The sequence below is a fragment of the Hirundo rustica genome, chromosome 2 (genome assembly GCF_015227805.2).
Source record: "Hirundo rustica isolate bHirRus1 chromosome 2, bHirRus1.pri.v3, whole genome shotgun sequence".
NCBI classification, from domain to species: Eukaryota; Metazoa; Chordata; class Aves; order Passeriformes; family Hirundinidae; genus Hirundo; species Hirundo rustica.
This window is the reverse complement of record NC_053451.1, coordinates 15,964,256-15,979,800: the sequence shown is the minus strand read 5'-3', so window position 1 is coordinate 15,979,800 and position 15,545 is coordinate 15,964,256. Positions and strand designations below refer to the sequence as shown.

Below are 15,545 nucleotides of genomic sequence, written 5' to 3'. Positions count from 1 at the left end.
TAGTTTAGAGGCCTCATAAAAGATGTAGTGTGCAAGTCACAGTATCCTACATTCAAAGGGCCGTAACCACTGCATATACACCACTACCCACAGAACTTTTAAAGACATTTCTGCTCCTTAGTGTTTATTGCCAAAACAAATTTCTAGGCCTAACATTTCTGCTGTTCAGCTTCTCATGGAAAAGTTTATTAGTTTCTATAACAGAGTTGATTTTCTCTCATGTTTGATAGTCTAACAGAGGCAGAAACTGAACCTCTTGCCTCATTTCATGTTCAAAAGCTGAGTTTCAGTTCAGTGTCTTACATATGGCAGTAGTACATAAGCATTCAACGTTAATATCATGCAGGTATTAGGAAGACGGCACTTTAACTACACCCACAATATAACAAGTATTTTGCTTTTCTTCTATGGTTCTGTGAACATTACTTACTTTGTGCATTAGACAAGCAACTCACCCACAAAGCAGCATTCCCAAGAAAGCAGCACTTGGCTGCTCAGCTTCTCAAGCAGATTACACAAAGCACTTAAACAACACCTGCCACCATGTGGACACAGTGGCCGTGGACACACAAGAGGAGGGCTAGACATCAGTTACTTCCCTGGATCTGTACTCTATTGATGAGAAAAAGAACCTTGGGAGAGCTGACAAGAGAGTGATTTTTTTTTTTTTTTTTTTTTTTTCCATATCAAATAGCAAAGCTCATGTGTTGCTAATGACTGTCAGATGAAAGCAGAACTGTTCTTTGGCCAGGGCTGAGCAAGTCATGCCAATGCAAATAGAGATATCAGTCTAACACAACTCAATAGCAGTCTGACAAAACAAATGAAGATAAGAAAAGAAGCCTTCCCTGTTAAATGATCCCAAGCATGGCATTCAGGCTGAACAGAAAAAAAAAAACCTTAGCTCATAGAATGTAACAAATTCCACAGGTTTCACTAAACCTGGAAGTGATGCCCGGAAGGTGATGCTCTGTCTGACACCATATGCAGAGACCCCACTAACAAACACCAGTGATGAACTTTTTACATGGGCAGACAGGGATAGGAAAAGTGGAAGAGATTTAAACTAAAAGAGGGCAGATTTAGATTAGGCAGAAGAAAGAAATTCTTTACTCAGAAGGTGGTGAGGCCCCAGCACGTATTGCCCAGAGAAGCTGGGGCTGCCCCATTCCTGGAAGTGTTTAAGGCCAAGTTGGAACGGGCTTGGAACAACCTGGTCTAGGGCTGGTGTAAGGAAGGTGTTGGTCGAAGGAACAAGATGGTCTTCAAGTTACCTTCCAACACAAACTGTTGTATGACTCTATGAAGTGAGGTAAGACTAGACACATTCACTCCTTGGGTTGGCTGTAGGAAAACAAAGAGTTGTAAAATGGTCCAAATTATTTGGCACCTGGTTTTGCAAGTCTACTTTTCAAGAGCCAGTAATTTAGACAAGGACAGAACGTCACCATTCCTGAGACCATGTCCAATAAAGCTAGATGGAGATAGTGACCAAGGTCACAGCAAAAGAATAAAAGTGGTCTCGCAACAGTCATACAGTTGCCCTCTGGTTCTGTGGTAAAGGTGAGATAAGACTTAGAACAAGAAATCCAGAAGATGAAGAGGCAAATTAATTTGATGTCCTCAGTGGCTGACTGAAATAGTAAATAATTTGACACTTACAGAGTAAATGGCTGCCCCATGCAAGAAAATAGCTGCAGTAAATTCCCTTCTTACTGGTACCTAAAGAAACCAGCTTTACAGCTCTATTGAAATTATGTCCTCTACAAGCAATCTTGGAACTGGACAAGGAATAATGTTTGTCAAGTATCACGCAACAGACAACCTCTCAAACACCTAAAGAAAATGTAACTTTGATGAACAAGATGGACATGCTCTCCTCAATGACTACACATCATAAATGCATGCATTAGACATAATGACCAATACAGGACAAAAATAATTTAATATAGAATCACAGAATTGTTAGGGTTGGAAGGGGCCTTCAAGCCCATCTCCTTCCAACCCCTTGCCATGGGCAAGGACACCACTAGACCAGGCTGCTCCAAGCCCCATCCAACCTGGCCTTGGACACCTCCAGGGATGATGCAGCCACAGCTTCTCTGAGCAACCTGTGCCAGGGCCTCACCACCCTCATCTTTCTGGGTATACAATTTTGGGTGAGTTGTTCTCCCACAGTAACATTGTGTGCTCACTAGGGACTCACTCACCTCAAGGATGATGGTCACTAAACTAAGATCAACTCATCATATCTAATGAAGAACCTACACTAAAGTCAGGCCAAAGCCATTAAGGCTCTGGGAACAAAGGAAAGGGGCAGCAAAGCAGCCAGCAAAGCAGCAATAAAGATGCTTTCTTTCTACAGGCCTGTGACTCAAAACTCAAAGCCACTGCACTCTCAATATCCCGTACATCAAAGTTAAAAAAAATATTAATTAATTGAGATGAAAAAACCTAGAGCAGCAAGACCACTGCTCAAGTACTTGTGAGAGCTCAGTTCCACAAGGGTCCATGCCTGTGCCCCAGCAGAACTGGGTGCCACCCACGCTGTATGTTCAGAACACAGAGAACTCAGAGATGTCATTTTGGCTCCGTTCTGTGTTCACTTATCAGCCACAAAAAATCTCACCACGCTTCAGGGATTTCCTACCATAACAAGAGGTTTTCATGGTGTAATCTCAATTACTCTGCTGTGAATACCAGCATAAGAGTTCGCTTCTTTTTCTTACTAAAGCCTCAGCTTCCGCAAATACTCCATACACATTCCTAACTTAGGAGCTATAGAGTTTATGGGGCTAGTACTTGCTGAATGCTCTCTCACTGTCTAATGCTTTGGAGAGCTGTGCAATTCACTCCCATTTTAGCAACTCTATTGTACTTCACCTTTGACAATGATAGTGAATTTTTTGGTAGGTATTATTAGACATAAGTGACTAATTTCTCTTTGAAAAAAATCCCACATTTCTATGCTAGTGAGAGTCAAACAGCTAAAATCTTAACTGGTAATTTACAGCCTTAGATAATGTCCTCCGACTCAAAAAGCTCCACTCTGAACTTTGTGAGGGATTCAATTTTACAAACAGAAAATATGGGTATTGAAACAATTTGTGCTCACATACAGATGGAAGTTATTACAAACTCTCAGAATTAACATACATTGTTTCAACTTTGGAATGTAACAGCAAAGCAAGTTTCTCTAAAAAATACTCTACCAAGCCAGCACTAAGCTGCTTCTAATTCCAGCTGAATTCTCCTGAATGCAAGATGTGGTTTCCAGTGTTATTATCCTGCTGTTTCACTGAACAGTACCGCTTTATCTCTAGAAGAGTTTTTATGTCAGTAATTTTATTTAGTATCAACCCCATCTCACTTCTTCCACACTCACATTTTTCTGTGCTGCCAGAATTCCAGGTAATTGTAAAAGGAAAAAAAAAAAAAAAAAAAAATATATATATATATATACACACACACACATATATGTATATAAATATATAAAAATCTGTAAAACCATGGAAGCTTATACAAATAATTTCAAAATGTTTCTTTAAGTTGACAGAGTTTTTCCGGGCTCTTTGTCTCAGTGTTCAAAACTGGCATGAATGATTCAAGTGAGTTGACAGAGACCCAGGCTCTTGTTTCTAGGCTCCACTGAAGTCACCATTTCCCAGGCACACCCAACCTTCCCACAGCACACAGAAGGAATTAAGCAACTGATTTACATTTATTCCTGATGAAGAGGACTGGTTCTCTGAATTAAGGCAAACACCTCTGGGTGATGGTCTGGAGATAAGAGAGAGGCAGCTGCTCATTCTCTGTCCAAACCTAATTTTTCACACTTTCACAAGAACTAAGCGTATCTGGATACTTCTTTGAAGGCTGCCATAAGGTCTGCTAAAAGCTATGTAAATACAACAGTTTCAGCATCCCAAGGAACACACAAAGGATTCAGACAATCTTGGATTTTTAGATGCATTTCTGCACATTATCTACCTGCTCTGCTTTCACAATGGAATTTCCCCTTGGCAGAACTATAAAAAGCAGCAATATTTGACCAAGAACATCAAAACAAAGGTGACTACAACAGTTTATGTGGACATCAGTAACACTTGCATGATTAAATAAGTAGTTGAAGCACCCCCAGAAATTTCTATTTACTTTTATTATGTTTTTATATCCAACAGCATACAATCTCAAGCATTAACAATGTGAACCACTAGTGCTGTACTAACCACTTTGAAGTTTGGCCTCTTACTAGCTTGCACCAGCACCAATGACCCCAAGAAGACCTGGAAACTCTTTTTATACCAATAAATACTTAAAGCCTTCATTTACTTTTATAAGTTTAAACACGCACCAGTGATTTCAGAAATCAACTGCAAGGAACTGGAAGGCAACATGGGTGAGTGACCATATGTTCAACCATTCAGAATCCTTCAGAAACCGGACAAGAAAATCAGAATGACAGGTTTCAGTGGGCGCAAGAGAGGTAACAACTCAGAGGTGACAAGTCAAAGAGATAACCAGGAAAATAAGTGAAGTGACAGTTCCTACAAAAAATACTACAGGCGCAAGTGTCAAGTAACCCAAATTATATGAACAAGAAAGACAACCACCCTGGGCTCAATGAAGAATTCAGCATTTCAATGGAAAAAAAAAAACCAACAGAGCTTCTTGCTTGCATCACATAACTGAATGGCAAACTCCAGAATAAGGTAAAAACCAGGAAGGGCTGAAAGGCAAAGCAAGCAGCATCATGACTCACAAGTTACAGAATTAACTAGTGTAAGCAGAATGAACTAGAAAGCAGAGATTAAGGAAAGCATTGATTTGATAGTAATGAAGAGATCTATCAAAGCATTTCAGGGAAAGACTAATCCCTTTTTCTCACAAATCTTCCCTCTGGAGGTCAAGTGTGAACAGCTGGCTGCCATTACTAATACCACCAACAAGGAGGTACAGTCTAAGATACATTAACAGCCTGGCTAAGTGAATTTCCAAGATTAGGACTTGATTAACTTTGTCTTAAGATATTTTAGCCTTTAAGTAATTTCAGAGGTTATTGTCCAAAATACACTAAGCATGGGCAAGTCTGGAAAATGGTAAATGCAGTCCAAGCTTCAAAAACAAAAACACAGAAAGACTCAGAAGCCTAACTTCAGTTTGGGGTAAGGAATGGCAAAAAAGTGATGGAAGAGAAAACTGGAAAAACAAACTAGACTAGTAGAAACTAAGCATAAAAAGGTCAGATTTTCAAGAATAAAACTGTAAGCCTAATTAAATTTCAAACAGGTTCGAAACAGAAATGTCCTATTTCTGTTGGAATTTAAAACTCTTGGCATTTTCTCGTATAATATGCTCACAAGCATGCTGGGGAAATGGGATATTGATGAACTATGAGTGAATACAGAGAAAGTACTCTTTGGGTATAATAAAGAATGGTTCATGGCTACAACTGAAGTGCTAGCAAAATGGGATTCCACCTGGAGTAACAGAACCCCAGTTTTATCCAATATTTTAATTAGGTAATCTGGATAGGGCATAGGCTCAGATGTAGCCAGCACAAAGCTGAGATGAGTTCTCAATTTCTGGTGTTATGTCCCCAAAGCAGAAATATGAGTAAGAACAAAGAACGTTCATCTTTAAGAATACATTCAAGGTACAGCATGTAAAATGTGAATTAAACAAGTCATCTGCACAAATTCAGAATGGACTGTTTCAGTGCTATGCAGAAGATACCTGGGGCTGTTGGTTGCACAAAATCATAAGGTTTACTCTGCTAAGCTTTTAAGAATACAAACCTATTAGAACCCAATGTACTGGAAATAAAAGGACAAGACTTGGGAAGCATTTCTCCCATCCTACTCAATGAAAGTGACAGTAGCTCCCTGTATCCAGCTTTGAGCATTGCATTTCAAGAAAAATGGATTCAGATGGAGAATTTGAGACAAGAGAAGTGTTGAAAAGTGCCTATTCAATGCATAAAAGTTTGCAAAGAGGAAGAAACTTAAATGGATCAGATTGTTATAGTATATAAACAGAGGCAAGACAGATTTGGACTCAGTGTCAGAAATTAGATGCTTTTAGTGGCCAAGACTTAATATCACATGCTTTTCTTCACAGAACATTACCAGGGATGTCACAAGAGCAGCTGGCCCTGCCCTAGGACCATGTACCAGTTGAAACAGCCAGGCCTCTTTCAGAGCAGCTTTCTGAAAAGTCTCTGAACTCCATACCAAATGTGTTAGTTGCAGGTATTACTGGCATCTCACATACAAGTCTGCAAAGTCTCTTGCATTTTTCAGAGTAAAGGATGGGTTATACATTAAGACAAGGAAGTAAGGTTGATTAGAGAACTTTTTAAGTAAGTCACACATTTGCAATACTCATATTTTCCACGTATTGTATTTTCTTACAAGTTTTCAAAACAGTGTGAAGTCTATAGAATCATGGAATGTACTATTTGAAAAGGAGAAGATTCATTATTACCTGGCAAGTCCTCTAAGTACCACAGAAGAAAATCTCAAGTACAAGCTGTAAGGTACGTGAAAATTATGTTTTCAAGGACATTTTTCTTAGTTGACAGGTTTTCACCACAGAGTAGCATCACAAGACAGCACATGCATGCTCACAACATATTGACACCAAGCAGAGAATAGATATTAATAGTAATAGTAGTAGTAATAGTAGTAGTAATAACAATAATAATAAATCTCAAGTGTACCAACCTGTGCTATATTTTTGTTGAGAAGATAAACTCCATATTCAAACTGAAGCTTCTCCCCTCCTTTTGCATATAAAGGAAATCTGATGGGAAAAAAAAAAAGGGGGGGGGGGGAGTGGAAGGTATTTAAGGTGAAATTATTCAGATGCTTATGTAAACTTAAAAAAGCCCCAGATTCCTTTTCTGAGAAGGTAGAGATTTAAAAAGCTTCTCTTGCTGACTTCTCCCAGGAACCCCTCCATAGGGTGTATTTAGGAACCCGCTGCAACTCCAGTCAATTAGCATTTAAAAACTGATGTCAAAACTCAACTATGGAATTCAATTTTTTAAAGTATTTCAGGTTTTTAAAAGACACTTTACGATTTTCTCAGAGCTGCAACATCCTTCTCACCAATCAAAGTGTAATTTCAGAAGCACACAGCACAATTCCAGATCCCATGTTATCCCTCTGCATTCAGCTAATTACACTTGGTTAGCTATTTCCAAACAGAAATAATCTTTTAAAAAAGGTGTTCCCTTCTGATCATTATCCCGTGATTGACAGAGCACAAAGCCCTTTATACAGAGAAGAAATCTCCAGGCTCACTTACCAGAACAACATTCAGAATAGAAGTGATTCCTTTCAACAAACTTCACACATGTACCAAAGGCTTGAGTCACAGCATCATAGGTCCCTATAACCCTTGCAAGCATTTTACTACTGAACTTAATTTTTTCAACATAATAAATATTGCTCACCCTTTTAAATACCCAGATGTAGCAAATAGATTATAAGAACATAGCATGGCACTGCTGCATGAGACAAGAGAACTAAAACATTAGTCCCTTAAATATTGAAACTTTGACAGTTTCTGCATTAAAGAATATAATTTTATTTATCTACTTAAAATATATCTGCTTAAGTGAAGCAGTTCTCAAACAGCTTTAACAGCTGTTTTGTACATTGTACTTCTAAGGATTGTCTTTTGACTCCTCTGCGCCAGAGGTTATGAGGTCATCACAGTCAATTCAGCAATCTTAGTACAAACTAAAATTTATTTTTATGGCAACTACAGCATGAATCAAGATTTTGCCTTTTCACAAACCATGTCCTGCAGCTCCCAATCAAGATGCTGAATTAATTATCCACATAAGCCCCACACTACAGCAGAAACCAAAGTCTCTCTCAAATATAAGATAACAAATACAGGAGATCAATATCTACTACAAACAAGACACATTCTGGAGAGGTGATTAGGCAAAGTGAATTTTATCATCCATCAGCCCTACAGTAGAGTACATTTGTAATTTATATAGAGTCATTAAAGCTAAAGGTTAACAGGTCATGATCACAGCAGATCAAATATTGAGATGTCAGCTTCAGGTTTTATGCTACTTTCACACTTGCTAGGTCTCTTTAAGTTGAGGAGCATAAAAATCTCTGTGAATAGTATATATTTAGCTTACCTTGCTTAATAGATCTATAAATCAAACTAGTTCCCCATGCAAGAAAATGATACTTCTCCAAATGAACACATGCTACAGAAATTCCACAATACATTATTCTAAGTGTAAAATACAAAGTAAGAGGAATTAATTTCAATATCTCCAACTACACTACCCAAACAGAGCAAGATTTAGACTTGAAGGGTAAGTTTACAATTAACAGTCTAAAACGAACTCTTTTTTTTTTTTTTTACAATAAAAGCACCATTAGGAACACAAACCATGTTTCCCTAGAAGGCAGCATTTCATGAAGTCACTGGTAATGGGAACCATGTATTCTATTATTAGACACAGAGCTCTTTGATCTATGCAGTACAGAAAGGGGGTAAATTGGCTTATGGTGCTCAATGACATCTCCCACACAGAGATTATTTTAAAAGGGAAAATCAGGTTTTTCTGCTTATCAGGTTGATCCTGCTTCTTTGACAATATTCACATTTCTATCTTCTAACTTCCACTAATTGATCTTGAAAGGCTTAAAACCACATACATCCTTAGGTCAGCCTTCACAACATAATCACTTCAATGAATGTCTTGAAAACTGTCCATGGATGTCTCTGCATATACACATTTATGACTCAAGAGAAAAATATTACCAAGTTTTATGCCTTTCTCTTTGTGTTTTATCCTGCTTGCCCATAAAGCCTGGCCACAAGCAATAAACTCAAGGGAGAGGAGCCCAAACATTTTATATAGTGCTTCAGTGAGTATAATTGAACCCAACTTGAACTGCTGCCTCCCATCTTGTATGCTCCACAGAAAAGCATTGACTGTAAGCTTAATCCCTCCCTTTGGCATGCTGCAAAAAGCTGAGTCTGCTGTGTAAGGATTTAGTTACATTAAATACTTTTGAAAAACATTATTTTAGTGTTTTTATAATCACAAAATGCATAATAAAATTCAAAATGGCATCCGCCTACCTATTCTACTCCAAAGTGCACCTTTCTTCTTTCCATTCTTGCTGATATATTTGGGGAAAAAATCACTATAAGCTCCTTTAAAGCAGAACACAGATACTTTGAGATTAAAAAAAACCTGAAGGTGTGATATGTTTAGTGGAAAGAATCAAAACCCACAAGCTACAGGTACCCTTTCTATCATCAACAGAAAATACTATCTGAGATAAGTTATCAAGTGTTGGAAATCTGTTCTCAGTCCAGAACAGAGCTCAGAATTTGAGCTCTGGTCCTCCTCAGAGTAGTACTTAGACACTTCAGGAAACCATGCATCTGCCATGTGAACAGTCAGGAGTTAGGAACAAAACAGATTCTGCTCAGTGAGAGTCAACATGTGCCTTTGTAAAAATATGCTGGCATTTACATACAGCTACGGAATATGACATTTCAAGATCACGTAGACTTCTCAGAATACAGTACTAACACACCCTGAGTTTACAGTAGATTATCTATTTCTGTATATAAAGAGACAGGCAATACAGCAATAGTAGTTTTACTAGTGACGTGTAAAGAAGATCCTAGTTTAGAGAACATTAACCTGATGCAAGAAAAAACCCACCATGTTTAGTAACTTGTAACAGGTTTACCCCATTTGGAGCTGCTTCTGTTCCTGGTGTTTCCACTGCTTTCAAAACATATCAGCAGTGGTAAGAGCCTATACCAGGGAAAAGCACAAGAACTAGGAGTGATTAAGGAAATAATCAGCCAGCAGGCATGCGTAAAGATGGCTTTAGGATCTATGAGAATTGTGCCAAAGACGCTGAAATTAAACAAGTCCCACTCTGAATTCAGAAGGTGGAGAATTCTGGGTAAGAGTGATCCAAACTGCACACCAGACTGATTTGAACCAGATGGTCAATATGTGCTTTGAAGGGCTAAGATAACACCAAGAAGATTCTTGATCTTAAAAAGCTTGCATTTGTTTTGGGAATCTCTTGTTTTGCCTATTTAATCCTATAGGACTGTGACAAACCCTATGTTTTTACCTTTTTTTTTTTTTGAGTCATGTTCTGTTTTGTAGGGACACAACTCAGATGAGCAGTATTACCCAGCTGCATCATAATGCATATCTACAATGAACCACAAAACACATGCAGGACATTTTTAGGCACACAGCTCATATCCCTTTCCATGGCATGTCACTTTGGATGAAACTCGTGTTTTTCTATGGTGATGCCACAATGACTGAACGGTTTCTCCCCTAGTGAACCAACACTATTATGTTGAAGATCCAAGCATTCCCAGCCCCACATGATGAGGTTTTGATTGTCATTTCTCACAGATGACAAAAAAAAAAAAAAATCTAAATAAAATAAACCCAAAATAATAGAAGCAGGTAAAAGACATTTAATCATCTCTGAAAAACTTCATTTTAGCAGAGCTTTAGAATAGAGATGACAGTTCATCTGCCCTAACCTTACCTCTCCCATCCTCACCCACTTGATCTCTCTCCCACCTCTCCTGCATGGAGGGTTTCCAAGAATAAACCCCACCTCTCTACCTGCAATCTTAATTTCAGCAAGTCATTATCCACTGCTTTATTTCGCTCCATTCCTTATTAATTCCTGCCACACTTCCTAAGCAGATATCAGTTACTGGATAAAGAACTCTTCAGCTTAAAACTTGCTTTTCTGTCAAAAAAGATAGAAGTATCTAGCACGTAATATTCAAACATTTAAACCTATGGAGGATCTGCTGATACACAATAAGTGAGGAAACAAGTGTGAACAGGTCAAGGCTCAATAGAGTTGTAAAAAAGAAAAAGCGAGATAGAGGTTACATGCTGGGTTCAAAGTTACCCTGATGGGGAAAAGTAACATCAAGTCAGACTTTTAAATAAAAAACAGGACTGAAAGTCTACCTGTAATCCACACTGAAACTACAAAACCAGCACATTACCATCAACAATGGAATTAAGTTTTGAGTTCAAGGACATCACAACAATTCACAACTGCTAAGCTGTTAAACAGTTAGTTTGAATATTTGCATGAAAAATATCATTTTGGTAGGTATCAAGCTTAAAGGTACCCAACTACACCATCAACATGACTCTCAGGGAGCTGTTTCTCTGTTTAGTCTAATTAGACATTATTCTAACATGGTATTTAATCAGGTAGAACACTGTAGACATAAGAAACACACGTAACTCTAGGAAACTTAAAAGCAAAGTATAATCTCATTACAGTAAATCACATAAAGGTTACAAAGACTAGACAGGGTAGTAAATCATCCACTCTGGTTCAAAAGTCTTTCTACTAAAAAAGATAAACCCAATATATGTTTCTAGTTAATATGAAAAACCAATAGTGGCTGGTTGTCAGCATTTCCACTCCAATTGACTCATGCAGACGCAAACAGCTGAACAGAAATCTCATGTCAAACCAAGGCAAATTCCAATTTTCATTTCAAGAAGGATTCCTGAATATATACAAATACATTTGTGGTCTGGTGGCAGTACAGGAGCAGGAGACAGGATTTCAGATGAACACTTTTACCAGTTGTACTTGTCTAGGGGCTTGAAGGCATTTCTGCTGGAAGTCAGCTCCGTAATTCTATGGGGTCCCTGCAGGAATCTAAACAAGACGCTGCAGCCCACCCCATGAGAGCAAAAGCCAATGCTCCGTGTTGCTGATCATCCAGATACAAGGAGACAATCTTCTAATCATAAAGGCAAAGCCACAAGGAAGCCTAATGTATCACCTCTAAGGCAAGTTCAAACCATCCTATACACTCAGCTATCGTAACACTTTCCTCTAAATAAACTTCATCCTTCCTAGGGGTAGGAAGGTTGTTTAAGTTACCTTCCATTGTTAACTTAAGTCTTTTCCATGATTCAAGATGTAACATAGAAGACTGTGCTCATGTGCTGCTGAAAGTAAAACCAAGAAATTTCAAGGGCAGATTTCATTTTCATATTTCCAGTTTGAGGTGTGATGCCAGCAGTTCATATCTATAATCTATTCTGGTGTGGCTTTTTTTCCTTATAAGGAGCATTATTGACTTCTTAACAAAAGAAAGGGTTGCAACCCATCTGTAGTGGATTATGTAACCTAAACATGTGTATTCTATTTCATCTGTTGAAAGCTGTTTTTTGGGAGATCTGTTATCCTTCTCTGATCCTTCCAGGGGGGAGGGGGGCAGATGCCTTCTGGTAATGGCCCAGCCATTAAAACCAGGTGGGGCAGTGTTTCTTACCTCTTTCACCACCCCTCCAACCTCCAGGGGGACATCTTCTGATAATGGGCCATTAGGGCCCACCAGTGACACAACACATTCCATCATCCCATGGTGAGATGCTCCACACAGTGGGGGAGGAGCCAGCTGTTCCCAGCTAGACAAAAACTGGGACTGAAGGACACAAGGTATCATGTTTTTTTCCCCTGGATTCCCAGAGGAAGACTGGACCCATCTCATCACCACTGGACTTTCTACAGGACCATCTCTACTCCACAGAACCACATCGGTTACTCCAGGAGGACTTATTTGGACTGCTTCCAACACCCTGACCAATAGGGTGCCAGGTCATATCCCTGACTCTGTCAGGGTTTTTCCAGGATTTTTGTTTGCTTCCTTGCTTGTATTTTTTTTTTTTTTTTTTACTACTACATTTGTATTTTCCTTTTTTTAAATATTCCTAGTAAAGAACTGTTACTCCTATTCCCATATCTTTGCCCGAGAGCCCCTAATTGCAACATTATAATAATTTGGAGGGAAGGGGGTTTACATTCTCCATTCCAAGGGAGGCTTTAGCTTTCCTTAGCAGACAATTGTCTTTCAAAACCAAGACGCCATCTCTTACTGATTTTTAAAACCCCTGTCTTTGGTAAGAGCACAGGCAATAATTTGCTAATATAGTGTCTTCCAAAACTGCTCACTAATACTGACGTATTTAAAACCCAGAAAACTGACTACAAAAAAAAGAAATCTTTTTCAAGTTGCCCACAGATATTGATTCTGGAAAACCAGAGGCCTGTTTCAAAGTTAAAACTATGATTAGACTACTTGTGGTGTTTTAAGCATTAGACCATTCTTACAACTCAAATAAATTGTGCTAAGTATTTTAATCTAACCAGTAAAAACTTCACTGTCCTGCTTTGTCCAACTGACCCTCAGCAAGTACTCATCATCCATCAGGATCTCATTTAATTCCATATCTTTAGCTCATCTTTAGCACTTTAGTGCTTGATGAACACTCAAATAAATCACTACAGGATTCTTGGCCCAGGCAGATGGTAAATGTTAGGAAAAGTTGAAAGAACCCTTATTCCACACATTTATTTCAGACCTCAAGTATCTCTTATGAATTCAAGTCCAAATACATTTACTGTTGCGTCTTCTGATTTATGAACTCTGCATCCAGAAATATCACATATGTACCAATATACTGATGGTCCACTTTTATTGTCTATAACCACCTGCCTTTAACACAAACTATTTTTAAAGCTAATGAAATTGCTTCATTTTTAACTACTTTCACCTGCTTCTACTTTGGTAATACACCATATGTTTTAGATCTTTTATTCTCTCTTCTGTTCAGACTTCTGGCATATCCCAAATTATATTAAAGTCTCAAAGTTTAATATGTATTTCAGAAAGCTCTTAAGGGAAGAAGTCAGTAAAATAATGGGTTTTACACATCACATCCAACTCTCCTGCACAGGCTGAAGTGTGGCACAACTTAAATATCACATTATATCCCCTTTGGCAAATCTAAGTAAAATTCCAAATCTAGTTTGTGTATTGGATTATGTAACCTAAAAATGTGTATTCTGTTTCATCTGCTGAAAGCTGATTTTTGGGAGATGTTTTATCCTTCTTACTCCATGGGGGAGGGGGCCGGATGCCTTCTGATAATGGCCCAGCCATTCAAACCAGGTGGGGCAGTGTTTCTTATCTCTTTCACCACCCCTCCATCCTCCAGGGGACATCATCTGATAATGGGCCATTAGGGCCCACCAATGGCATGACACATTCCATCATCCCATGGTGAGATGCTCCACACAGTGGGGGAGGAGCCAGCTGTTCCTAGCTAGATAAGAACTGGGACTGAAGGACACAAGGTATCCGGTTTTTCCACTGGATTCCCAGAGGAAGACTGGACCCATCTCATCAACACTGGATTTTCTACAGGACCATCTCTACTCCACAGAACCACATCTGTTACTCCGGGAGGACTTATTTGGACTGCTTCCAACACCCTGACCAACAGGGCGCCAGGTTGTATCCCTGACTCTGTCAGGGTTTTTCCAGGATTTTTGTTTGCTTCCTTGCTTGTTTTTTTTTTTTTTTTTACTACTACATTTGTATTTTCCTTTTTTTAAATATTCCTAGTAAAGAACTGTTACTCCTATTCCCATATCTTTGCCTGAAAGCCCCTAATTGCAAAACTATAATAATATGGAGGGAAGGGTGTTTATACTCTCCATTCCAAGGGAGGCTTTAGCTTTCCTTGGCAGACAACTGTCTTTCAAAAGCACGACAGTTTGGAATCATGTTACATAGCCTTAACTTTCCAAGTGATTCAGAACTTTAAGGACCAGTAATTGCATCTTTATAAGCTACATTAGAACACTTATGCTTTAAGAACACTTAATTATCACAAAATGGTTTGTGTTGGAAGGGACATAAAATCTATCTTATTCCAACCTCCTACTATGGGCAGGGACACCTCCCACTTGACCGGGTTGCTCCAAACCCTGTCCCACCTGTCCCTGCATATTTCCAGGGATGGGGCAGCCACTGTTTCTCTGGGTGACCTCTGCCAAGGCCTTTCCACCCTCACAGGGAAGGATTTCTTCCCAATATTCCAACTAACCCTGCCATCTCACAGTGGGAAGCTATCCTTCCTTGTCCTGTGACTCCATGCCCTTGCCCAAAATCCCTCTGTAGCTCTCTTGGAGCCCCTTTATGCACTGGAAAGAGCTCTCAGGTCTCCTTGGAGCCTTCTGTTCTTGAGGCTGCCTCCAGAGCAAAGGGACTCCAGCCCTTGTAGCACCTCTGTGGCCTCCTCTGGATTCACTCCAGCAGCTCCACATCCTTCTGATGTTGGACCCCAGAGCTGGAGGCAGCTCTGCAGGTTGAGTCTCACCAGAGCAGGGAAGAGGAGCAGAATTCCCCCCTCCACTGCTATCCATGCCGTGGGATCAGCCCAGCATACGGGGGCTTCTGGGTGCCAGCGCACATGGCCAGGGTATGCCCAGCTTCTCATCCAGCCATCTTCCCGTCCTTCTCCTCCTCCTCAGAGCTGCTCTCAATCAATTCTCTATCCGGCCTGAACTTGTGCTTGGGATTACTACGATCCTAGCGCAGCACCTTGCACTTGGCCTGGTTGAACTTCATGAGGCTGGCACAGGCCCACACCTTCAGCCTGCCCAGGTTCCTCC

At 39.5% G+C, this 15,545-nt stretch overlaps 1 protein-coding gene across 2 annotated transcripts in view; it reads right to left on the bottom strand.

Moving 5' to 3' along the window:
• Positions 1-15,545, bottom strand: part of UVRAG (UV radiation resistance associated) — a 109,972-nt gene that overhangs the window by 26,537 nt on the left and 67,890 nt on the right. For both annotated transcript variants that reach the window (XM_040056230.2, XM_058419428.1), the window contains one exon: positions 6,726-6,804. In XM_040056230.2, coding sequence (XP_039912164.1) covers positions 6,726-6,804 — 79 coding nt within the window. The remainder of the gene's footprint in view (positions 1-6,725; positions 6,805-15,545) is intronic.